Source organism: Dermacentor albipictus, chromosome 3, assembly GCF_038994185.2.
Source record: "Dermacentor albipictus isolate Rhodes 1998 colony chromosome 3, USDA_Dalb.pri_finalv2, whole genome shotgun sequence".
Classification (NCBI taxonomy): Eukaryota; Metazoa; Arthropoda; class Arachnida; order Ixodida; family Ixodidae; genus Dermacentor; species Dermacentor albipictus.
In genome coordinates this window covers 83,890,824-83,917,276 of record NC_091823.1, presented here as the reverse complement: position 1 = coordinate 83,917,276, position 26,453 = coordinate 83,890,824, and the positions used below count along the sequence as shown (strand labels likewise).

The window sequence follows — 26,453 nt, the reverse complement described above, 5'->3', positions numbered from 1 at the left end:
GGTTCAAAGGAGAAAAAGTGTGTCAATATGTCATTACAATGTTCTCAAAATATGGTAGCTGGCTCAAACACTAGGCCACAAAAGCACAGGGTTGTAGTTATTTTGAAATTGTTTGTGTTTAAATTTTTGTATACTGTACAGAAACAGGGCGGCGATTTCAGGGTGTCTACCAACCGGGAAACAGGGAATTCTCAAGGATTTTGAGTAGTCAGGAAAAACTCGGGGAAAACTCGGGGAATTCGTGGGTCTATCAGGAAAAATTAGCTGTTGATTGAAAGGATCGAAAGTCGTGGTAATGCTGGCTCGAATAACAGACAGGAATCGTAATGAATCGTCTTTGATGCTCTGTCGTCAGTTGGAGGAGTTGCCAGTGTACAGCCAATGACCGACTTTCTGGATGCCTGATAATTTGGATGGCTTCGCGGCACCGCCACGTACCCCATAGAGTCAATGTATCAGAACGTCTGAAATTTCAGATGCAAGAACCTTTCGACGACCGATTTTCCGGACATTTTGCCATGACTGCAGGTCCGAAATGGCATTAATCAAAGCCACCACCGCTGCTGTTTTGATTATTTCGCCGCCTCAAACCGGCGCTCTCGCATGCAGATCCACTGGCAGCCGGAGCCGTATACGTGTACCGACAGACCTTCAGAGCTTTTTTGAATATGCCTGTGGCAGTTTGAGCCCTTAAGGGCAGTAAAAAACATGCATTCATTTTTTTCAAACTGCCCAATTTTTCGGACGTTATTGCGGCCCCAAGGAAGTCCGAAAAATCGGATGTTGACTGTACAACTGATCAAGAGGATGCTTCAAATGATCCGTGGGGTGAACGCATGGCAGAAGGAGGATGAGAACAGAAAGGACCGACGCACTGAGGAATTAACGGGAAAGGAAACGTGCCGCCGCCTCTTTGAAGGAGCTTGAGCTCAAAAAACAAACTGTTGGCTGACACCGAGATGCAGGTATCCCTCATGCAAACAAAAATAAACTCTTTAAAGCAGTGAAACCCAACACTGGTTTTGTACGGGCTGAGAGTGTGTCAGGACAGTTGAGGTTGACGCCTCATACCGATGAGCTTGCTATCACTTGATAGAAATAGCCCATATTCAAAAATATTTACTTATGTATGCATCTCCTTTTCATTCGTATTTGAATATGTTCGAATCAATTTGGAATCGATTTTATCATTTTTTTCGCTGTGCATTTTACTAACACCTTCGATCTGTTTTCTTGTTAAATAAAATAGATATTACTCCTTACTATTCCAACTGGATTAAGCCATTTTTTTGTGTCAACATGCTTACTAGAGAGTGACAGCGTCGGGCAGCATGGTGTCCAGCCTCTCTTGACATAAAAGAAAGTTCTGGCTCATTCCGGGAATTTTGCAAAGGTGCTCAGGGAAAACCTGGAAAACTCAGGGAATTTGGAAATGTCAACTTGGTAGACACCCTGTCTAGACATGCTTGGTAATTTGGACAGCTTTGCGGCACAACCAATGGCCCCGTAGACTTAATGTGTAAAGATTACCGCTATTTCGGACAGCCCCCAGCACTATCTATATCCGATTATTCGGACTCGGTTCATGACTGTAGCGAACACTGACTCAGCCCCCATTATTTCCTCTGGCAACCTCGACGAGACATAAAGTATGGCTTCAGAGATTACTCGCTAGGTAGTAATCCCTGAGGCCTTGCCTTGGTCGCACCACTACACATCAGAGATTTAACTGAAAATGCCAATCTTATAGGCTTTGTCTGAATTGTGAGGTTGCATCAACATCATGATCATCACATCCATTCCGGCACCACCGCGCATGGCCCGTTCTTGTTTGTTGAATTCAAACAGCGTTGTGCCATTTTGGGCTTGTTTGTTTGTGCAGTATGCATTCTAGATAGCGCTATGCTGGCTCCAAAAAGTCTTTCTCGTGAAGTTACTGACAGTCCGCGTCAAATGGCACCAACAGTGCCCTCGCAGTCCAACTCTGAATGAGTCTTGAGTCGCAGTTTGAATGAGTCCTGCTCTGCAACTGAAGAGCATGAACTGCCCCCTAGTACAACGAGCTCAAATGCTGATCCGCACGGCCGTTATATCTGAAGACTTTGCAGATGACAGCGCAGTGTAACTGAACGATGAAACTATTGAGCAAGTTCTCCCACTGTCGAACTGCGACTCTAACTCGGATGATGATGATGTGCAGTGTGCTCCGGAGCTTTCACATGCGGATCAGACTCGAGCCTTAGCAGTCCTTGCATCGATGTACAGAAACAACACCAAACTGGCAAAAATACAGGGGGACTTGGTTTCATGTGAGCGGAAGTGCATGAAGCAATGAATCGACCACTTCTTCCTTGCACAGGGCCCTAAAACGTGAATAAAATAATCTTTTTTGGATACATTAGTTTTTCGGACATTCACTAATTTTGACTTATTTACGTTCCTTATTGAGTTCATCAGTTGTCGACTGTAGACGCAAGCAGATCACGCTATGGAACACAATAGAAGATTGCAATTTTGTTGTCTGTGCTCGCAATTACACAACATGGGAACAACCAGACGAATTGGAAGTACCAAACAAAAACAAGGACACACAGACATTTGGTTTGTAGGTTTTATTATTTTTCTAAACTTTACTTAATCTATTGAAGCAACAGATAAAACAAATAATTGCTATTGCCTTGAATAATTCTCATAGTCAAGTGTCACTGTGAGGGACGTTGCAGCACTGCAAATTACGTAGGCACACTTGTGCGAATTACATCAGTTCTCCAGCTGGGAGTGCAACGCCCACAAGGAGAAGGGCACATGGCAGCTGTTTTCGTGGTGCGTAGTGGTGTAATTGTATGCACTCCACTTAGCTCAACATTGCCAGACCTGGTAAGGAGCCCTTTAACGTTACAACCAGAGGTATAAAGTTTAACTTTGCCCACAAACAAAATAGTAACCCAAGGAATGTCAAGGATGAGCCAGGTGCACTTTGGATGCAAGTAAAGGTTTGTCAGAGGCATGGGAAAGGAACGTAAGTGCAGTGTGTATAAAGTTTCAAAAGGTTGCTGCTTGTTCATGCTGTCACACGATGCTGCAGAAAGGCTGCATGTCTTCCTTTTTTTTTTTTACATAACTAAGAGTGCAGTGTGTGTCAGTGTTCATTCAAGCAAGGTACAAGAAAAAAAAAACACAGTATTACGCTGACAAAACAATCCTCTTGTTAAAGTGCTGGTACCTATCTCCAAAACCTCACCTCGCATTCTTGCAAGTCACCATATTTCTCTTCAAACTAATGCTTCGTTGCACATTACTTCAGTTCCGTGTTATTCTATTTTGCTACTAATCCTTTCGCTGTTGAATGAAAAACATGCTCCCTGCACTTGTGCTCTTTCTGAGCTATTATTGGGCCAGGCGGAGCAACTGCCTTGGATAAGTGCCCAGCGGCAAAGGCTGGTTGTGTGCGCAGCAGTGTTCACTGCAGGCACATTTGTTTCACTCAATGTTGCTTGAACCATGTCTTACTATAGCAGCAATCACCTTGTACAAGTATTGCACAATACTGGTTGCATTTGTTGTTTTTGTTGCAGTTAACTTTTCTTCTCCTTTGCAGGTTTGCAGAGCCAGATGCAAGAGACCAGTGTATCGACACCTAAGCAAGTCGAAGATTTTGTCGGTCGAATTAAAGAGGTTAGAATTAGTCAGTTATGTTTATTGCGTCTACCGTAGACTATCCTAGCTGGCATCTTGTGTCCTGGAGCATTTCTTGTTAGTAGCTTCATTGTGTTTTGGAAGCTGGTGAACTGTGCAAGGCATTGCACAGTATAAATCAATGTAACAAGTGCAAAATAACACAAAAGGTGCTGAGGCTTTCTAATGAACAGTTTTAGTATATAAAGAGACATTTATGCTTCACGGAATTTATGGCAAAGTAGAAAATAAATATTAAGCACTTAGGGAAAATTATTTCAGTGCATCTGTGCAAATAGCATGCAGTTCTTGAGGTTTTATATCCAGGGATCATAGATTGTCTATGAAGGACACTGTAAGCATGGTTTCTGGACTGATCTGTATGTAACATTTTGGGTTATTTAATATGTAGGTTACAAATGTAAAACTAAATTGTCCTATCCATTCTTTTGTGTGTGAATGGTAGCCTCTGGAGCGTCCGAAACACATAAATTCATTTAAACCACGGCAAGAAATGACAATCATGGTCATTCGCCAAGCGTTTGTACTCCGTGTTGATCTGCCGCACATGCCACAGAAAGAATTCTTGTCACTAGTGACACAGTTTACTGCGCCATATATGCCCTTTCACTGCTTTCAAACCTAGGCCCTGGACCGCTTCTGTGTTTGCCTACTGAACTAGTCCACCAAATTTAGTGAAAAAAGAAAGACTAGGGTGAGTAGCAGGAGTGCGTTAAAGCAGAAGCCTGCAGATATTTAACATATTTAACAGTTTTCCCCTTCACATAATTAGAATTTTACATGTCTATCTTGCTCTAAGTTAAACAAAAAATTGTAAGTATTAGTCTTGAGGCATTATGTATCTTTCTTTTATCTGAAAACTTAATACAGTTTGAAAATGCATGTTTTATTCCAGCATGGTAGGCTGATAAAGCATGTGACCGGAAGTTTCTTGGGGCTGCAGGCTCGCTGCTGTTATCGAACATAAGAAACAGTCTGTAGCAGCTGCAAAGCGCATATAAAATAACATTATGCTTTGGAAATATCCTCAATTCCTCACTCTATAGGTGGTAATGACACTGAGTTTGGCAGGTTAACATAAATTCTGGTTTGTGGAATGTTCCTAGCATCTTTGTGTAGGTGTAATGACACAACAGTTGGTGCAAGTCACAAATGTTTGGGGGGGGGGGGGGTTTGTTTTTGTCGATGTCCAAATTTGTGGCTTCTATTCCCAGTTAGTGTCGCAGAAGAGCAACGGCCTTTGGAGCACTGTCGTGCCGCAGATGTACCAGGAGCAGTACAAGGAGTCGGTACCAAAGAACTGGCTAGAGCTTGTCAAGGATTCGAGAGTTGTGTGCACAACTGAGTAAGTAGAGGCGATTTCTTTGGCATGGATCTAGCTCTTGCCTGTAGGTTGGGTTTAACCACACAGGTTGTTCTCTAAAGGCACAGTAATGCCATAAGCGAGTCTAATCTAACTTATTTTGGAAACATGTCAGCATGTCAAGAAAGGTATAAAAAATCATAATCGAAAGTCAAACTTTCCTTGCTGTCTTGTGTATTCAATTTCAGTATTAATGACATTGTGTTATGATGTCAGAAATTTTGCTGCATCTTCGAAGATTTTAGGCAAGTTCATTTTTTACAAAGTGAGCATACAGGATTTGCCAACTTGAACTTTCTTTAATTCAGGGAAACATGTTTTTTTATATATATATATATATATATATATATATATATATGCCATATTTATTCGAATCTAGGCTGATAGTTTTTTACAAATACAGTCACTGATCGTTTCATTATTTCATTTATTAAGCACAAGTAATTTCCCCTATGTTGTCCTTGGTGTCAGTGTTTGTTGGCTTCTTATGATATGACTAACAAAAAAAGCGGGCCCCTCGGTTAATCCCCTTCCTTCTCATTTATATATATATATATATGCAGTCGATCCCGGATATATTGAATTATTGCCTATATCGAACAGTTGAAAAATGCCCTTGGGAATCCCATGCAAAAGTATAGCGCTATTGTTCATGTATATAGAACTCCCGTGCACCGTCATATTGATGTATCGAACTCCGTGCTGAGCTGCGCCCCGGCAAGTGCCTTCTCCCACCATACCCAACCCCTGCAAGTGCGCTTCTCCTTACGAAGCTCTCCTGATGCTCCCACGATCTCACGCGTGCCTTGGCATGTGGGTAAAATGTTCTCGCGATGTAACGGCATGTGGGCAAAAGGCACGTGACGAGGAGCGCTTGGAGTGCAATTAGGTGTGAAAGGGAAGTGGGAGGGAGAAACCAGGCTGAACGCAGGTGCCCGTTTCCTGTGTTTTGGTTGGCTGACACCGCTGGCGCAGCGAGACGAATGAGGTCAGTGCAGCTTGGGCTTGTGGTAGTGCGGAGACGCGGAGCGGTGCGTCTTTTGATTCGCTTTGTTCCTTTTATTTACGAGGCCAGCGCAAAGGCTTGAGACTCGTGTGGTGCAGTGCGTTTTTCTTTCCGCTTTTGGCACGTGTTCCAGAGCCATGGCCGCAAAAAAAATGCAAGAATCTGGATTTTTCAACAAAGGTGGACATCATTCGACGGGGGGAGGCTGGCGAGAAAAAGTTGTCGGTCGCCGCGGCGTTCGGAGTTCCTCGTAACACCCCGAGTACGATCCTCAAGAACAAAGCCAATGTTAAGCTGAAGGCAGTGCAGTCCAGTCGCGGGAGCATGTCGTGTGCACGTCCCAACCTTTGACAAGGTTGAGAAGGCATTGTACGCCTGGTTGTCTCGGCATTCCCAGGCGCCATCCCAGGCGGCGTTACAGCACGCGATTTCGTCAGCGCTGACAACGGCGTGCAAGCTGTAGTGGATCGCACTGATGCGGAGATGTGGCTGACATCATGGGTGACGAGGATGCAGACTCAAACAGCAGCGAAGGTTCTGACAAGAGGACCAACCACCATGCACTGCAGCTGAACTTGTATCACCTTTCAGTGTCATTTGCCACTGTTGTGGCACAATGGAAGGAGCTGGCCTTTCTCATTTGGACACTGTCAGTAAAATTGAGGGCAGCTTAATGAACTTGATGGTGCAGAAGAAAAAGCAAGCAAAGGTCACAGATATTTTTCTTCCGAAATAAAGTGCTTGGTCATCGTGCTGTGTTTTTCTTTTTTTACGCGCCTTGGAGGCACAGATCAGTAAGTTCCCGTTAGTCACGACATCGGGAAACTGCCTTGAGATGTGTGGAGTTGTTAGAGAAGCTTTTGACTTGCATATCTTATATTTCGAATTGTCAATATATCGAACTATTTCGCGATCCCCTTCAAGTTCGATATATCCGGAATCGACCATATATATATATATATATATATATGTATATATATAGTGTTTGTTTTTTCATCCACTTTCATTTCCGTTACTTTATCGTTTCATTATTTCATTTATTAAGCACAAGTAATTTCCCCTATGTTCTGCTTGGTGTCAGTGTTTGTTGGCTTCTTATGATATGACAATACATATATATAGTTGTTCTGTTTTCTTGTGTTATGAACCTTTTTTTTTCTTCTGAAAAATATGGTAACTAGATTCACCCAGTTGTTGCAATCTGTGACATCACAGAGATTTTTTGAAATTGTACAGTGTAATGTCATGCACTATATTTCTCCTTTACATTGTTTCCTTGCACACCGTGCTTTGCATTAGGTGAATTTTGTCCAATTTAATAAATTTGAACGTTAATATGCCAGTCTAGACAGGACCTAGTGTTTTTATGATGTAAACTCAAAAAAAGAACATATACTCTATGCTGTTCCTGAAGAGTAAATACTTATGTTTGCCCGTCCTTTCTTTTTCATCCAGTTGCAAGGAGAACCGCTGCATTCTCTATCCTCAGACAAACTCACCGACAACTTCCCAGGTGCGTTTCTTTTTGCCACTGTATGGAGTATGCCTTTTTCCGCACTCATCTAGAAAATAGGCTGCTATTGCTGATAATAGAGGAAGCCATACAGTCGCCAACTAATAATTCGGACACTGATAATACGGATATGCCCAATTATTCGTATAGCCTTGCGGTACTGCCACTGGCCCTGTGAACGTAATGTATAAGAATGACTGAAATTTCAGACACCTAACAATACCCTGTTTGATAATTTGGCTCTGCCTCTTGATTGTGAGCTAATTCGGTCACAGAGTCTACCAGAAAAAGCAATATTTTTGTTTTGATATGTTGCAGCGGCCTCCTCGAAACCAAAACCAACGAAGCGTAGTCATTCGATTAGTCACTGAGTGTGCCCAAACCATGTGTCCCATACCACAGGGCAAGCCAAGCTGCTAAGTTGGCTGCATTTGTGGCTTGTTATGCGAGCATCCAGCGTTTGTCCCTGTTAGTGTTAAATAGTAACACGGTCCCGGGTGACTTCTTTGATTGCTAGCATGAATTCTTGTCACTTAAAATCATCAAGCAGTTCTTAATGGCACCAAATCCATCCTCTATGTATGCCTCAATGAGGGTGGTGACGTCCGAAGTACTGGGCAATTACTATCGCTAAGAAGTGCATGATGATTCGTCTGCCGAAGCTATCTCTCTTTATGTCACCAGAGGATGGAGATTTTGTGCCTGTACTTTCGTCAATCTGTGGTGACAGCACGGCAATGGTCGAAATAAGGACTAACAGGATCACAGGCAGGTGTATATGCACGGAGCAGCATTGACAACCTAATTTGAGGTTAAGCAGGAGCAGCATTGACAACCTAATTTGAGGTTAAGCACAAGAGAGCACGTAGGACAACAGAAGGGGATTAAGTCGAAGCGCTGTGTCTTTGTCCCTTTCTGCTGTGTCTTCGTCATCAAGTTATGCAACACTAACTAGCCCACCAGTCTGTTCTATCGACAACCTTTTTTTGGCTACTTGTGAAATAAAAACACATATTTTCTAGCTAATTCAACATTTTGGACTCCTAATTATTTGGGACTTTTAGGTGGTCTTTGCTGAGTCTGAATAAAGGTCAAGGACTATGTTTACTATGAAACCTTTCGCATGTAGCACTGGCACGCATGACTTGGATGTGCCCCTTGCATGCATTTGATTTACTGCGCTGTCGTTAGGCCACAATTGCTGTCAAGTTGTCCATGGAGGTTGGCCAAAAATCATCATTTGACTTTGCTGTTGTCTTCAGCTTGGAGAAGCTTATGGCTCTTTTATTTCTTCTTGGGCCCCTAAGTGCGTTTCTGCTTAAGCATGTGCCCACAACACCAGCACTCATCGTGTGGGAAACTATCAAAATGACACAGCTTTTTATTTGGTCACAGCTTTTGTGTAAAGGCTTCTCGCAGCATCTGCTGAAGAATGGGTTAAAGTTAAACTTCGATATAACGAAGTACCGTATTTACCCGAATGTAACGTGACCCCACTTGTAACGCGAGGGTCGACCTTGCGAGGGCGAAACCGGGGGAAAGAAAGAACAAGATTTTAACGTGAGGGTTGACTTTGCGAACGTACAAGGTCAAAGACGCAAAAACACGAATGTAACGCGAGAAACCGAAACTATAGAACACGAATGTAACGCAGGAAACAAGCTATAGGAAAAGTCGAGAGCAGCTTTATTGAAGTACCTTCAAACTATGCCTAATCTTCATCCTTGCCACTGATGTCGCCGTTGCTGTCGTCATCACAACTCTTTGTCACTAGTTGTTTCCCACAGCAGATCGTCCTCACTTCCATCGAGGGCATTTGAAATAGTACATTTCTTAAATGCACGGTAGACTGTTTCATGAGACAGTCCATACCAAGCAGCTGAAACCCACTGGGCAACAGTAGATGCACTCGGGCGTCTCAGTCTCTCTGCAGGTGTTGAGGTAGATCCACATTCAATCTCCACATTCGGCTTGTTCAGGCAAACACCCAAGGAACAGCTCCTGGCGATGCTTCCTCCAGCCCTTTATCGTCGATTCGTTGATGTCCAGGCTTCTTGCGGCCGCTGATTTACCAACTTTTTCGGCGAGTAGAACAGCGTTGCGTTTGAAGCCAGTGGTATACTGAGTGCGAGAGCATGCCATTTTGGATGTAGGCACATTAAGCAGGCAGGAACAGACCAATGTGTTGAAGCGCTAAACAGAGAGTGCAGCTATGCACTGCCTGAGGAGTCGGTGGCGTAGGTCACGTGGTACTATCGTGGAAACAAGTGCCCAGGACGCGCCGCCAGTGGCCCAAACAGATCGCTACGTCACTAGAATCACCTAGTGGTGAGATAAAGGCGTGTCCATTTCGCGCGCCAAGGGGTGCTCATCGTAGAAAAGCGCTCGTCGGCGTGTCTGGTCCCCCCAAGGTGACTCGTCGCTGGCCCGCTCTTGTTGGTGTCGTTTGCTCTGCCTTTTTCGCGTTTGCTCTGCATTCACGACTAGCCCTGGCTGTGGTTCGTGCATTGGTTGACCGCTGAATTTGGAACGTGCGACTTTGAAGGAACAGGTCAATCAACACGCACGTAAATGCAGCACATTAAGCGAGCTTAATGAGTTTTTGGTGCCTTTCTTGGCATTTTTATACCTAGTATTCACATGTAACACGGGGAGTGACTTTTCACTTCTATTTTTGGTTACATTCGTTACATTCAGGTAAATACGGTATTTAAGTTTTCATAACCTCCTGTTCATAGAACACAATTTAGAACTTCAATATAACAAAATTTCACTTCTGCAGAAAAGGAATGCCGAGTCAGTAAATAAACGGAAACTTTTGCAGACGCAGATGGTCAAATGATTGAGTTAGAAGCCACTGCATGCAGACACACCTCTCAAATCGGGCACGCTACGCATACGCAACAAGAGCGACTGCAGAAGTGAAGCCCCACCTTGCCCCGTGTAAAGTCCAAGCGCGATAAGATCGTATCGTGCCCTCCGCCTTTTGTCCTTTAGGTGCGAGTGAAAGTGTGCGATGGTGAGGAAGAAAGAAAGAAAAATGGTGGCTTCATGAGTGCTGTTTCCTCGCACGAGCAAGGGGAAATGGGGGGAGGGGAGCAAGAGCAAGCTTGCAGTAACGCGATCAACCGCGTGCAAGGGGGCGCAAGGAGTGGAGAGCAGGTTACTGTGCATCTCCTTTTTTTAGTGCAGCTGAGTCAGCGCATGCCTGTCAGTGCAGCTGAGCACATTCACAGCCTGAATGCCTTGTTTTAGAAGTAATCTGCCATGTGTGTAAAGAGTGGGCATGCCAAGATGGGGTGGCATCATTTACGCTGTCTTCTTGCGTGTTTAGTACTGGAGGTTGTGTAATCTCGAGTTTCGGAGACGCATTGAAGCGAGAGGCAAAGGAAGCATTCGCTCCCCGCTGCCGGCACTTTTCATGATAGCGTCGTTCTACTGCGGCCGACATTATCCGCCGTGGGTACAGAGTGGACACAAAAGCGTGACTGGCTTGACTTCATACCACCAATGTGAAAATGTCGTCGACACAGCATGAAACCATATCCTCTGTCGACGACTCTCAAATTTAATAAAATGCATTTTTTCCCTCATTCAAAATTTTATTTTTCTGATTGGCTGATAACCCTAAAAATTTTGCTGCCCCTTCTGTGTAAAAAAAAATTATCAGCGGCTGTACTTATTTGCGTAAAAGGTAGGAGCTACATATAACAATATTTCAATATAACGAAGCAAATTACCAATTTTACTGGCTTCATTATATCCGCCACCATTCTTCTAGGCTCACCCTCACATGCTTTCACTCGCCCTCAAAGCATATAGTGCACAGGCTTTATACAGAACATGATGCTGCACCACTTTAGCGGGTTCTCTTGATCTCGTGGCGCATCACTTGAGGGGTGCTTTCTCAAGCAGCCGCTTGTAATTCAATCATTTGACAGTTTGCATCCACAGAAGTTTCCATTTATTGTCTCGGTATTCCTTCATGGCAGCAGTGAAGTTTCATTATATTGAAATCATGTATGAGTGCACATCATTATATTGATGTTCTAAACCATTTACCAACTCATAAACAATCAATTAAATCTGGATACTTCACGATACATAATGAAATCTAAAACGAGGAAAACACATAATAACACCCCACACACACTAAAAATGTTTGCATTCTGTACTGACACTTTCAGGTATTCATTCTTTCCGCAGGCTATATGGGATTGGAATGCTTTGAACGAAAGCTCTGTTAATAGTCCATCAGTAACTGCCTTTATCACGCTTGTTGAAAATGATCTACTTACATCTCAGTAATTATTTCGTTTATTGTCATTATCACTTTGTTACTACCTTTATTTTTGCATTTTGTGGCACATTTACCTGTCCAACCCAAATATTGCAGCATGAACTTTGTATATTTTTTCTACTCCTGCTGATGTACAAGTTTATCCATGTAATAATATGGCACATGTATGGCACAAGACTAGCGGCGCCCGTCTTGTCGTTTGTGTTCTTCTTCCTAAGTCCTGGTCTTCTGCGCCTTGCCTTTACCTACTTCAGCGAAGTAGAATAGACTTGGTTACAGCAATATTAGCTGCTTTTGTCCGTTTGAGCTTTGCGCCGCCAGGTGGATGCACCATGCAGATCGTTCCCGCTTATGGCTCTGCCCCAATGCCCCAACTGCGTTTACCCGAATACTGGACACGCTAAACCTCTCTAATACATATAAAAACGACGTCTGTTGACGCTTGGCGAAAGATTTATTAGATTATCTACCCGCTAGCTACTCGTAAGGTCTCCTACACCGCGAGAGTCACGTGGGTAATGTGACCGCTTAGGGGCAGCGATGTTTTCGGCCGGCCAAACAACCCAAGGATGCAAGTAGACGTAGCGGTCTGCGCATGCGCAGTGACGTCGCCCCTAGTTCTTGCGTACGCAAGCCGCTTGCGTTCCCTATACTAAAGGTCTCTATTGACAAAGTAATTGTGATGTTTCAACATGTTAAGATAAGCAAGCTTGCTAATAAATGCATGTGCATGTCACTATTCAATATTTGAAGCTAGTTATTTGTATTTGATTTATACTAAAATTCTTCCTTCCTGCAACAATATGTTGATACTCACATAGCCCTAGTTATAAGGGCCTAAAAACCAGTTGTGATTCAGTTTCACTTGTCATCGCTCGTGCCGTGCACTCCTTTCTGTGTCCTTCGTCTTAGTGCTGACTTCATTACCTGACATTCTAGATGATTGCAAGGTCTTCTTAGAACGTGCCTATTTGGAAGGACCCTTACAATGGAGTTGACTACCTGGGCCGTTTCTAAGCCTGTGCAGTATTTGGATAGTTGATGGAGTTTATGCAGGTGTGAGAAAAATTGTCAATATTTTTGTCTTTGTTTTTCCAAGACTGGGCACCGGCGGTCCGTGACTGATGCAGGCCCAGTGCATGGCCCTGTTCCTGACAAGCTGCCCCTTCCCGAGGGCAACCACTGGGATGTTTTTATCACATATGCTGCTAGCACAGCGGATGTATTCTTCCGCTTGCTGGACTTTACTGTAAGTCTGTTTTGTGTTATGCGCACACGCTTTTGTATGCTTGCATGTGATTGCGCCATGGTTGTGCACTGGCAAGCAACTGTTCTTGAGGTGTAGTACATAAGCTGTGTTCCCACGAATGCAGCTGTGGCTTATCGCATCGATAGCAAATCTTATTAATGCACTGCACTGGCATTTACCCCTACATTGTCTTGTACCGCTCTTTTTGGGACAGGCTCCCAGCAAGAATGCATGAGTGCAGAGGGGTTATGGAGTAATAAGTACAACCTTGTTCATACGTATTTGAAAAATTTGAAAAAAAAAGAATGTACTAAAAAGGAAAACGTATGACCCAAAGTCATAAAAAAGATTGGCAGACTAAATGTGGTGACATCTACGTAATGCAAAGCGTTGCGCAAATCGTTGCAGGATGAATACATGCCGAAGTAGCCCAAGATTAGTGTTTTCGCTTTTATGGCTTTAGCAAGCTTATGTTTGCGCTCCTCAAATTCAGCCTGGGTCAGCAGCTTCATCGGGCTGGGCATTTTAGCAGGATGTTTTGACATGAACACTTGGAGAGAATCGTTGCGGCATAAGATGCTGATGTGCGTTTAGCTGCTGAGGCTCGAGTTGCCAGAAACGGTCTTTTTTGTTTTACTTTTGCATGTTTTAAGGCAGCGGCGGCAACCGAAACAAACCTTGTGAGGCGCCTGGATACGATGCTGCCACAGTGAAACAGGATGCTCACTTTGCACTTCTTGTAGCAGGGAAGAGCAGTACGTTTTTCGTTAACGCCTTTTAAAAGCATGCAGTACATTCCCAACAACATTGTGGCACATCTGCTGTGAAACATATAGATGAAGATGCCTATCCGCAATAGGGTTTGGCAGCAAAAGCAGCGAATGCGATGTGCAACAACCCACAAGAAGATTTGCTGGTAATCAAAGAGAAAACTAAGTGCGTGCCAGCATTTTCGCGTTAAGTAAGTGAGCAAGTACTTTGGGGAAGCTGCCTTGGCGGGTGCCTAATACTTTCGAGCGTGTGTGCCTCGTGCCTTTTCTTGTTCACATGGGATGTAGCAGCTGGAAAACATACAATACAATCTATGTTTGGCAATGTGTGCCAATGGATTGTGATTTCCGGGAATGTATGAACTGCTAAAAAGGAAGCGTAACTACTGGATTATTTTTTCTGTTCTTGATCGCTAATGCCGCTGGGAAATCAAACAAAGCAGGATCATATCAACTAGGTTTTACTGTAGTTGTAGTATTCATAGTAGAGTTCAACCCGGCTGTATCGAACCCGTTTACATAGAATTATTCTCTATATTAAAAAATTTCTGAACACGGTATAGTTACAATGAGCATATATAGCAAAAGTTAGGCTCAAACAAAAATAACAATGACTCCTGATATATCGAACGAGAAGCTGCGCAAAAGTGCTCCCGGAAGTTGGCTTTCCCTCGCGGTGGCGGGGAACCCGGCGGCACGGCTCCATCCAGCCGCTCTCCCTACCGTGACCGCGCTGCATCGGGCGAGCCGTCGACATCCCCCTGCAAAAAAATTATCCTGGCCCGACCGCAGCGCTTGCTCAGATAACCAATCAGAGGCTCTCGTGCCCTCGTCGTACAAGATGGCGCAAGTGGGAGTTGTCTCGCTGCATTTCTGGTTCATTGTGTTTACACCTGCTCTCGCACTGCTGCCCTGATGAAGCGGCAGAATTTGCCTTTCGCCGTGAAGCTTAAAATCATAAATTGGATCGAACGCAGTGAGAAGTCGGATGTCCCCACAGCGTGCAAGACTCCGAGGAGCCCTCTCAGCATGATCTTGAAAAATAAGGGGGAGATTAGGGCTAAAGCTGCCAAACTTGTAACTCATTGCCCGTGCCGCCCGATGAAGACGCACAGCCGTGTACAAGTGGTTCATTAGGAATTGCTTGAGACGTGCCAGCTTCCGCGTGTCTAGTGATGACTGTAAATTCTGATGAGTGCGACGAAGCCGTTGCCGGTGTTGCTGAAGTTGGAGCAAGCTGTCAGAATTTCCGGAAGCCATAGATGAATCAATGGTCGTCGAGTTTGTGAGTGCAGATAATGGTGTCGCGACCACGGGAGAGCCAGAAAACGAAGACTACGTTGCCTACATTGTACTGAGCACAAGCGAAAGTGGGCACAACGAGGAAAGCAACGATGGCCCTTTGCCCACATCCTCTGTGGTGATTGGTGCACTCGCACTAGTCCGGTGCTTCTATGCGAGTATGAAAGATTGTGGCCTCAGCTGCTCCGACTCTTTAGACAATGTGGACAAGTGCGTGCGTCGCAGGCAGCGAAATTGTCCAAGCAGGAGAAAATACAGGACCATTTCATGCAAAACTAAGCTAGCTTTATCAGTAAAGGGATTTTATAAACAGTATGTGGTTTCACGACGTCCAATTCTTTAGCAGGCTTTAGCGGAATCATGCCCTATATCAAACTGATAGGCAATTCTTTGCAAGTTCGATATAGCTGGGTTCGACTGTGGTAGTATTTGTAGTAGTTATACTAGTACAAAACTTTATTTAGTCTTTTTTGATTAGTTGTCCCCAGAGGGGTGAGCCGTTAGTCCAGAGCCCCATTTGCTGTTGCAGTCTGGCTCGCTTGATGGCACGTGAGCCAGCTGCCTTGTCTTCTCTCCCCCTTTGTGTGGTGTGTGTGACTGTTAGAGTCAACTTGTCCCTCTATATTTACCCAGATATGAGACAAGGCTGGTGTGCCTTCCTTGCGCATAATGCCTATTTAAATGAATTCAGTGCACTATAAGGATGATACAACGCACTGCTGTTGCATTCGTGTAAATTTGAATGTTGCTGTAGTATGTACACAGTTTGGTTGGGTTTCACAATTCAGGCTGAAGTAGCTGATAAAGGGAATTAGCACATCAAATACAAATGCTGGAAGGGGAAACAAAGACCTGCAAGAAGTTTATGACTTAATTTGTAATTCAGATTCTTCTATATTTTGGCTCACCCAATATGATATTTGATGCGTCTTAATATACCTTAGTGAAAGGGCTTTTTGGTTAATGCTTTTTCTTTTGCCTTTTCAGGCAAACAGTTACTGTACTAAGTGGTGCTATAGTAACACAATCTCCATGACCAAAGAAACCTAGAGGCTTCAGTCATTAAGCACCTCATATTTAAAGAATAGCCTGCAATAAAAAATATCTGAGACCAAGTGTATTGGCAAAGTAATCAACTAATATTGATGGTCATCATAGGTGATTACCTATAAGAGCTTTGAAAACTTGTGAGTGTGGAAATTCAGTAGCTTTTGGCATTTTTGTATGTACGAGCGTGGATATTTTTAAGGTTTGTTAGAAGGAACCGTAAAATGTGCTTTATGCAGATAATTTGTGGTCCTGAGAAGTTGCAGTTAACATTCATCGTCTGTAGACTTATTTTTGAGCTCACACTACATCCTTGAATCCTTACATCCTACCCTCAAGTGATAATGTTCACCTCAATGATCAAAGCATTTACATTAGGCCGCTCTTCAGTAGCTGTTTAGATGCATAAATTTGACCTGATAAGCACAGGATGGCATGAATTACTTCTAAATTTATAAGCACTGCTCTATCTGCAAAAGAATGTCTATAATTACTGTTAGGTGCAAGCTAATAACTTTGACATTGACATGAAGAAGTGTCATGTCTTATAGTGTAGATTGTAATGACCTAGTTAAACTTAATTTTGCTTTCTGTTTAATGAATATGCTTTGCTTGCACCATTTGCAATCTTTTTTTCAGGATGTACCCAATATAACATATGTAAGTCATTTGACAACACTGTCATGAATTCACTAATCAGACTATGTACTGGAAAGTGTTACTTGCGAAATCCTAAAGTGTGGCTTGTGTGGAAGCAAGCTGTACTGTAGTAATTTGAAATGTGGAATATTTGTATGACCATTTCTGTTTCCAATCTCGCTGTAGCAAACTTGTTCTTGGCATAGAACAAACATTGTGAGGTTTTTAACACAAAAGTGGTTTTCTGCCAAGCTTCGACAAAAATTTGTCCCACGTATGTACATCACGCAATCATCACACAAATTTTCTGGCATTCCCACAAGATGGCTACTTTACTATTTTGTGATAGGTTAGAATAGAGCTTTATGGATATCATTTCTAGATATTGAGGGAACTTGCGACAATGTAGACAGGGAATTGCTGTGGGATATTCTCAAGCACAAAGGCCTGAATGACGATTTTGTAGAGCTGCTAAGGGAGGTATATGAGGACAGTCGTGTATAAATTGTATGGGAAGACCGGAAATTGAATAAAGTTGTGGAAGTTCGCTGATAACTGAAGCCAGGATTCCCTCTGTCTGCATTGTTGCTCACGCTTTATGTTAAGGGCGTAGAAAGATGACTGGAAAACAGGGAATTAGGATTTGACTTACCTTGTAAAGTGTAAGGGGCTAAGTGTGCAACTTTCCCCCTAGGCTGATTTATGCGGGTGACATAGTGCTACTAGCAGGAAATTTACAGAGACTTGCGAATATGTGTGGCAGTACAGCGTCAAATCTAGGCCTTAAATTTTGCACAGAGAAATCTGGAATTATGATGATGAGTGAGGATGCAGTATCAATTCAACAGCAAGTCATATCCATAGCCAAGTGGCATATATACCTGGGCGTATACATAAACAAAGGAAAGACCTGCTCAAGCACTCACCAAGATAATTTAGAAATGAAGGGACGCAGAATGCAGCAATAATGAAACATAGAGCACTTTAGGGTCACAATTTATACCAGGTGGTAGGCGGAATCTGTAAAGGAGTAATGGTGCCAGTGCCAACATTCGCAAATGCCATTATGTGCTTAAAATTAGGTACCTTGTCCGTGTTGGAAGGTTACCAGAGATTGGTAGGCTGGTTGGCTATCGGTGACGGCAGGTGGGTGGAGGATTGGGCAAAAGCAATTGTCAAGGAGAGGACGGAGGGAAACGGCACTCCCACTCTGCCAAGGTTGCTTGCTTGTCACTGCATGCTCGCCTTCAGCCTAGAGATGCCATTTGATAAGCGTGCTTTCCAAATATGTGTGTGCTCACCTTTGAATGTGTGAATGGGCACGCATACGCACGATGCCACCGGAGCTTCAATGACATTTTCACCACATACGCACTCACCGTCATGTCGTATGTGCCCATGACACCTGGTAGCCTCCAAGGCACTGTTTAAGCTGCGCTGCAGCACAGGGCTCGAGTGCTTGCTCTCACTATCACTGCTTCACCTTTCAGGTGAAGCTGTAGTTAAAATAAGACTGTGCACATGTATGGACTTGTATTTGTGAATGTGCAACACACATTTGAATACACATTTTATTTTGTGTTATAATCAATTCCTCTGAAAGAGGGATTAATGAATTTTTTTAAAGAATATGTAACAATGAGAGGGATTTGTTGTGTGTACTTAGAATGTTTAGTTTTGTTGAAATCTGATCAGCTGCTATATTGGCACCTTCTAGTTCGATACTGAATGTGTCACAGCACTGTTTTGCCAATGCAGTCTCTCCGTACTGATGGTTTAGAGTGCCCTTAGTGGTCCTCTGATGCTTGCCTTTGTAATAAAAATTCTTAAAAGGAAGAGATCCGGGCACCGACCAAAATTGCTTAAAAAATGTTATTTACGTTCCGGCTTCCCCACAGGAGTCTTTTTCACAATGAACATTCACGTTGCATGTTAGAGTTATAAAATTTTGTAGTTAACAAATGCATCTTTGTTAGTGCAAGCAGCAGTAACATGGTAGCATTGTTCTGCCTCGTCTTTCAAAGGATCAATATGAGCAACTCACTGAAGAGATGGACAAGTTTTACGCTGAACACTCGCTGCCTGTCTCAGAAGCTAAAAAAAATTGGCTGTACGCCACAAATGTAGAAGACAACTGGATGCGAGTACAAGTGCTTGAAGTACAAGATGGTAAGGTAAGCAAGCATATAATCTTTGGAGGGTGCACACGCATTTTATTTCTTCATTTATTACTTACAAATACTGCTGTCTCTATTTCGAGACATAGCAGGAGTGGGTACAGGTTTTAGTACATACAAAAGAAATGACACTAGAGAAGAACAAATCAACAGGTAATATAATTGTGTAATTGCTCAACAAACTCTTCCAATGGCAATGCACGAAGCAAACCATCCAGACGGTTCCAGATTTCAGTTCTAAGCCGGAGGAAACAAAATTTAAGACAGTCAATATGTGGCCTAAAAGGAACAATGTTTAGTGGATGGCTTTGTCTGGTTGAACGCGCGCTCGAAGATATAAAAGGGAAGGATGCCTGAATGCCGGATGGCTTGTGGATAATCTTATGCAGCAAGATAATACGTTAATGGACACTAAACCTAGTGTCATGAACACTAGGTTTAGTGTCCATTTAGCATGGTGCTTGTCCTGTTGTGTGTGTTTTCCATTGTTGTCTTCGTCTTCTTCGTGCTGCTTCAAGTTTTACTCAAGATGAGCCAACTCGCCCAAATCAAGTTGTTGCTACTTCAAATTATTATTAATTCTTAAGTAGTTGTATATGTGAAGAACATCCTCATGCAGAGACATCTTTGCTAGCTGATGTGAAAGTTCAGATCAGTATCAGAAGTCTGTTCATTACTTTTGCTAATGAGAGTATGTTTGTATTGTTACGTTGAACCCTGTACCTTGTAGGTAGAAGACCAAGTTATCCAACATAATCGTTGGATCCCATTTGTTGTGGGCACTTACACGCCCAAATGTGGTGATCCAGTCCTCCACGTCAAGGTGGTCAGTGCAGCCCAACGTTTCTGGATCCCGCGGCTGAGCCAGCACAACTGTCGGAGTTGTAGCTGTTGATGTGGGTCCTGTCGGGTCCTGCTTCGTCCATCATGTTGTCCCGGCTGAAGCCTTACTTTGCCGCGAGTTCAACTCCCTTATATTTAACGCCAAGAAGGCGCCTTTACAGGCAGGGGTTATGTTACTGCGCAACCAAATGTGGAACCAGTCGGAAGAAGACAATTTAATGTGCGTAGGTGGAATCAGTCTCGACAGCCATCTTGTTTATGCATCGTTGTCTCTCTTGTAAATATCGTAAATACATCATTATATGTGACTTCTGCAACGTAAGAGTATATTGCTAGCTCTCCCGTACATGACTAGCGTGCATATCAAAACGTATGTGCTTGCTGTGTTGTGACTTCAATATGACAGCCCTGTGAATAACTCAGTTGCCATTGTTGTATGTGACTTAGTAACTGGAAAGGCACTGTGTTGGGTTTGTTAATTTGTTGCTTTGGTGTTCTTTTCAGGCTGAGTGCTTTTTTCTAGACCATGGTGACGTTGACTCTGTGCCGGTTCACAAGCTTCAGGAGCTGGATCCAAAATTTTTAAATCTACCATTCCAGGTTTGTCTGCCATAAAACAAAACTTTTGCTTTGGGAGGGGGTGATATGTTGATGGTTTGTATGCGGGTAAAGTGTGTGTTCAAGAACTAACAAATGTTAGTTGTTCATATTCTAGATGAAATAGGAAAGTTGTGGACTTTAATGGAACGAGTAAATGCAGAAGAGACGCCTCTTTTTGCACAAACAGAAATTTAGGAAAATTCTAAGCAAATGTTTGAGAAATTCGTAAGAATGTAGTGTGTGCATAGTGGGTGATAATTGAGCATACGAAGCATTGTAGTTTTGCGAAGATTTGTTTTGTGCCAGCAACTGGTGCCATGACTTGTGTGGAAAAACAATGTTGTTTTGTGCGGTCATTTGCGCTAGTTATATGTGTGGATTTCTTTTTCTTTCCTTATGGTTGTTATTAGGGGTTGTAAATTTAGGAAGAGTCGGTTATACTTTTGTAACTGCGGTAACTGTGCTTCTAAGAACAGAACACTTACCAAAGAGAAACATAGTTGGGAGCAGCAGACAATTAGATTGAGTTATGAGATCGTTAAATGGTATGGTCATACGGCAAGTGTGCTTTGTTTCCAACAGGGCTATAATACTGATTGTAAAGAAAAAAAAAAATCTGGTTCTTTTTTTTTATTGCAGTTGTTGGAGTAGTAGATCCTTATTTGACACTGTGCAGGTCCCTGTGTTTATCATCATCAAATCTTATACAAGTGTAAATCATGAGCTTTATAAATTGCTAGTATGTCCTCTTGCATCACCTTGTGGGACTTTGCCTCTCTGCTTAAGAGGAAACTTTACCTCGGGGGCTCCTATCTAAATACGCGGGAAAGGAGAAATTATTTTTCTCTTCAACTACTTCACCAATTTTATTAGGTTTGTTGCATATAAATGAAACAGTTAGAATCTAGTGACTGTATGGAAGTGTAAATGTTATTTAGTGGTTGATCTTTTTAACAAAAATTGTCAAAAATAACAAATTTTCAGAAAACGAAATTATCAAGTTTGCAACTCTGGTTAACTTGGCAATTAAAAAAATATCACAATTCTGTAAACTGCATCTAATAGCACATCTAAAGCAGACAAATTTGATGTATTATACATAGTTCCCAAGTACACCACTAATATGTGAGTAGCACTTTTGCAAGACTTTCATAGACATTGTAACGAATTCACATGAGACATAAATTAATATATAAAATTTGTCTGCTTTGAATGTTCTAATGGATGCAGTTTACAGAACAGCGATACCTGTTTTTGATGCAGAGGGACAAATTTGTAAACATCGGGCTTACATTTCTTTTAACACACAAATATGTAAAAATCCTCGTAAAAAATTGAGGCCATAAATCAAAATTACGCTTCCAACAGTCACTAGAGTTTAACTTTTCCTCTCAAATGCCACAAATTTCATTAAAATCAGCCCCGGTGTTATATCAGAGAAGTATTTCTGCATTTGACATATATTTAAATAGACGGTGTCAGAGTTCTGGCCGACCTAAGCCTTTCTCTTAATAAAGTGACACTTTGACTGAGATTTGAAGGTACAGCAAAGTGAGCTGCCAGACCTGTTTTATCTCCTTCTTCCTAAGACTGTTTGATGCTATTATGACACCTTAAAGTTAGAATAAACAAATTTAGCTGAACGTTTGCAGTCCGTTCCATTCGCAGCTGCTGCGTTGGCTTAGCAGTTGTGGCATTGTGCTACTACTAAGCACGAGCTCACGGGTTCAAATCCCAGCTGTGGTGGTCACATTTCGATGGTTTGCAAAATGCAAAAATGCCTGTGTCGAGTGCATTAGGGGCGCATTAAAGATCCCCTGGTGGTCAAAATTAATCCGGAGGCCCCCAGTAAGGCTTGCTTCATGACCAAATCGTCATTTCGGCACGTAAAACCCCAGAATTCAATTCAATTGCTTTCCACTCAGACTGGTGGCTCCCAGCAATTTGCACACACATCCGCTTAATGGGAATGCTAGTGTGTGCGTCCACAATGCTGATGTCTGCAGTGGAACGTAGAATGCTTCCATCGCTCTGCTAGGAAAAGGCCAACTAAGCAGAGTGTGAATGTGTGCTGACTTGTCTTCTTTGTCATTTTGCAGCCAAACCGATAGTATGTTGCTCATGTCTCAGAAAGATGCGCTTATAAAAAAAAATGCAAAATCAGTGCACTTCCATGCAGTGCTCTGGAGAGTGAAATACGAGTCGAGCGTAAGCGTCGCTCTGTTAAAATTGTCTAATCACAAAATATGCTTTCCTCTCATGTTTAAGTCCTGAAGTTTTTAATTAAAGGCCCACATAAATAAAGTTATTTGGCATTTTTAGTGCTCAAATGTTATGCACTGGTACAAATAAATGAATTTTTTTAAAACTTCAGAAAGTCAGATAGATTGAAGCTAATATTCAGTATCTGAGATGGAGGAAAGCAAAACACGAGACGAGAAGGAATATATCTTGTTTCTGATTGGAGGTGCCAAAAAAAAATATAGGTGGCCATGCTTAAACAGCCAATTATACAGCTGTTTTGACTGGTTTTTGAGTGGAGATGCCACTAGCCTTTTACCAGTAGTGCTGGGATTAGCACAGGAAGTGTTCTTGATGAAAAACAACTACAAAGAGCTCCATAGTCACAGATATGTGAATGGCTGGCTATTCATGTATTAGTGAGTGTTTGTGGCTCTCTTTCAGATTGTTCACTGCCAGCTGGATGATTTGGGTGATTTTGCTGATGACGAGCAGGCGAACAAACTGTTGAATGAACTCTTCGTCGGCAAGTGCCTCATTGCTGAAGTTTCTGCCAGGTGAGCATCTGCTTTTCTCATATGCTTTAGCTCGCGACTTTGCGCAATAAATGGCATGGCATAACTTAATGCAGTGTATTGTTTGGAAGTGGTGTGGTCTTCAGACGTGTTAATTCAGACAACTCTAGAGTTGGTACTATCGTTTGAGTTGTGAACATTTTAAATACATGGATGTTAAATTGAGTACAGTCGAACCCACTTATAACGATACCGGTTTTAACAATATATCGGTGATAAGAATGAGAAGCTGCTGCAGCGTCAACTTTTGTGTGTTTTCCATGGGGAAAGAACCCGCTTAATACAATGCCCTGATGCTGCATTATTAGTTATAACGATTGAAGTCTGGCTGCTGGGTGTCGGAGTCGAAAGTAGTGAAATGTGAAATCCTTGAAAAGAAAAAGAAAACGAAAAATTCGAGCCACTGCACAATGGGCCGCTGCTCCAACAGCTGCTGCTCACTCATTTTCGAGCCATCTCCGCGCGCCTCTCTCCCATCGCCCTTCCACCTCTCCGAACACAAATGGGCTGCACCAATAACTCTATGCCGCCCCCCCCCTCCGAAACATGAATGGATGGCTCCAATTGCATTGCTTCCAGATTGCTTGCATGTTACTCACTGGCTCCTCATTCAGCGCAGTTCTACAAATAGCTTAATTGCTCGCTTTCGTCCTTGTTGATTGCATTGAAATCGTTCCTGGCCACACGGTTTCTCAGCCTCATTTGGCTTTTCGCCAAAAGGGAAGTTGGCTTATCCACCTGCTGATCATTGGCAATGCACGACGTTGTCAGTGAAAAGAAAGCGCACGGCTAGAGATTTGGAAACTAAGTGCTTCTAGCTGATTAGGTGATCATCGCGAACATGCTTGTGTCAGATAGCAACGGCGACAACAGCAGCGATGATGCAGTAAGGCAGGCTGCCTCAACGCTGTCCTCACAAGAGGGCTGGCAGATTATTTAGTCCCTCCAAGCCTTCGTTTGTGTGAGGAACCTTCCGCTGCACTTTGTGGAGCACCTGGATGCCTTGGAGAAGGATGTCGGCAAGCTTCGCATAAAGCATGCAAAGCTGACGGACATAGGGTTTTCTCGTGCAAGCCAGTGAAGTATGTGGTGAGATGCTTGCGGCAATCTTGCCTCAGCATTTCTTCTGGATTTCTCAAGCTGACGGGCTGCTGTGGCAGCCTCCTCGCAATTTTTTACGGCCTCTTTTGGTGCCACCAAAGCGATGCCTCAGCAGTGCCTGCATATCGCTTGCCACCTGTGACTCCTCTTTGCAGTTCTTATAGCAGTGCCATTCTTTAACGCCGACAGCCGTGGCTTGTTACACACAATCGGAGCACCTAGGAAGCAGTTTAAACGAGTGAAGGAAGGAAGGTGGTGGAGGGGCACTGACCTACCCACCATTATAGTTTTCTCACAACAGCTCTGCCATCTCCCTATTTTGATTTTTTCATGCAGCCCGGTTATAACAATTATCGGTTATAACAACGGAGTTTTTGTGGCACTTGAATATTGTTATAAGTTTGTTAAACTGTATAACCTAAGCCAAGAAATGTTATTTACTATAAAGCAGAATAATTCAAGATCTTTGTTAATTCAAAGAGATTTAAGTTGACCTATGATGTTCTCAGTGAAATTTGAAGCCATTTCCGTTGTCAAAAATGTGAAACTGATTGCGAACTACAGTAGAAAAATGCATGCATGTTCCAAGACTATCCCTTAGCACAGCAGGAGTTGACATGCATTTGTATAAGGTGCCTGTTAGAAGCCAAGAATATACTCTTTAATGAAAAGTAGTGAGAAAATAAAGCTGCCATTGTTAGTGTAGTCTTTTTTTCCTTCTTTCTTTCTCAGTACTGCTCTTCCACCAGCATGCTCTTTGGTGCTCAAAAAGCACATTGGCATTGGTGTTTCAATTTTGCGTGTATGTGATATCAATTTTTTGAAGAGTGTAGCATGTTCAAGCATGATATGGTTTATTGCCTGCCAATAGGGAACCTGTAGTGACTGCAATCTTCTACGACACGACGACTGATGAGGATGTGAATCTCAATGCCCTGTTGCTGAAGCGTCTTGAGACCCCCGTGTTACCAGGGCCTGAACAAATCACACGAGTGCGGCTTGGTCACATCGACTCGGAGGGGAATCTCTATGTGCAGCTGCAGGGGTCTGGACTGAGCCGTGTGACTCGTTTCATGGAAATCGTTGGCAGCCACATTAGGGTGAGGAGCACTGCACGAAAGGAACACGTTGGCAGTAGATCAACCTTGCCATGTGCATAGCAGGTGTGCACGGTTTGCTTTGTTGCCGTGGTGATTAGTGTCTCCGGTGACCCACTTAATGGCTAACACTTTAAACAAGTGATGAGTTGCTTTACTGTTTCTGGTTTGGTATGTGCAGTATAACTTTGTTGATACGATCCCATTTCGTACGATTAATCGGCGCCAACATTCGCGATCGAGAGCATGAGAAGTGACCCAATACAGTTCTGCTTCTTTTTTACCGATTGATATGTTCCTGGAAATGCGATCATCCCGCACCAACATTCAATGCATCACCAATCACCAAACTGCAATCGTGTTTGTTTTCCAGCTGCTAGATCCCATATCAACAAGAAAAGGCATGCGAAATTATGAGCAGAAGGCGCCCGCCATGGCAGCTCCCCCGCAGTACTTGCCCGCCTGTGTCGTGTCAAAATGTCAGCATGCACTCAGTTTCCTCTTATGGTACCAGCAAACCTCCTCACAGGTTGTCGGAAGTCCCACCCACAGCTATAGCCGCCAACCCTGTTGTGATAAGCATCTTCACCTATCTGTTTCACAGCACGTGTGGCATAGTGGGAAGCATATTGAATGCTTTAAATAGGCAATAACCCAAACGGGCTTCCGTTCCCTTCTGCAGGTGATGCGAAGTGAGCATCATGTTTCACTTAGGAAGCACTGTATTCTGAGGTTGCTCACCAGCTTGATTTCATTTTGGTTTCCCATAGTCTTAAAGTGCTATGCAGTAAAAAAACTTCAAAGCATATCTCGGCCTGCTTGTGCCCCATCGATTCTCACTGAGTGGGCACCTCATAACTTCCTGGCAAAACGCCTCAACCGAAGAAGTCGCTGCCTCAGGCCAAATTCGAGAAGCACAAACGTAAGCTTGCTG

At 43.1% G+C, this 26,453-nt stretch overlaps 1 protein-coding gene across 3 annotated transcripts in view; it reads left to right on the top strand.

The window, feature by feature from the left end:
• LOC135898896 (tudor domain-containing protein 7B-like) overlaps positions 1-26,453 on the top strand; it is a 95,391-nt gene that overhangs the window by 12,026 nt on the left and 56,912 nt on the right. For 2 of the 3 annotated variants that reach the window (XM_065428102.2, XM_065428103.2), the window contains exons 8-16: positions 3,599-3,675; positions 4,911-5,041; positions 7,521-7,578; positions 12,978-13,127; positions 16,886-16,906; positions 18,910-19,059; positions 20,410-20,505; positions 23,191-23,303; positions 25,294-25,522. In XM_065428102.2, coding sequence (XP_065284174.2) covers positions 3,599-3,675; positions 4,911-5,041; positions 7,521-7,578; positions 12,978-13,127; positions 16,886-16,906; positions 18,910-19,059; positions 20,410-20,505; positions 23,191-23,303; positions 25,294-25,522 — 1,025 coding nt within the window. The remainder of the gene's footprint in view (positions 1-3,598; positions 3,676-4,910; positions 5,042-7,520; positions 7,579-12,977; positions 13,128-16,885; positions 16,907-18,909; positions 19,060-20,409; positions 20,506-23,190; positions 23,304-25,293; positions 25,523-26,453) is intronic. The other variant, XM_065428104.2, reaches the window with a different exon arrangement.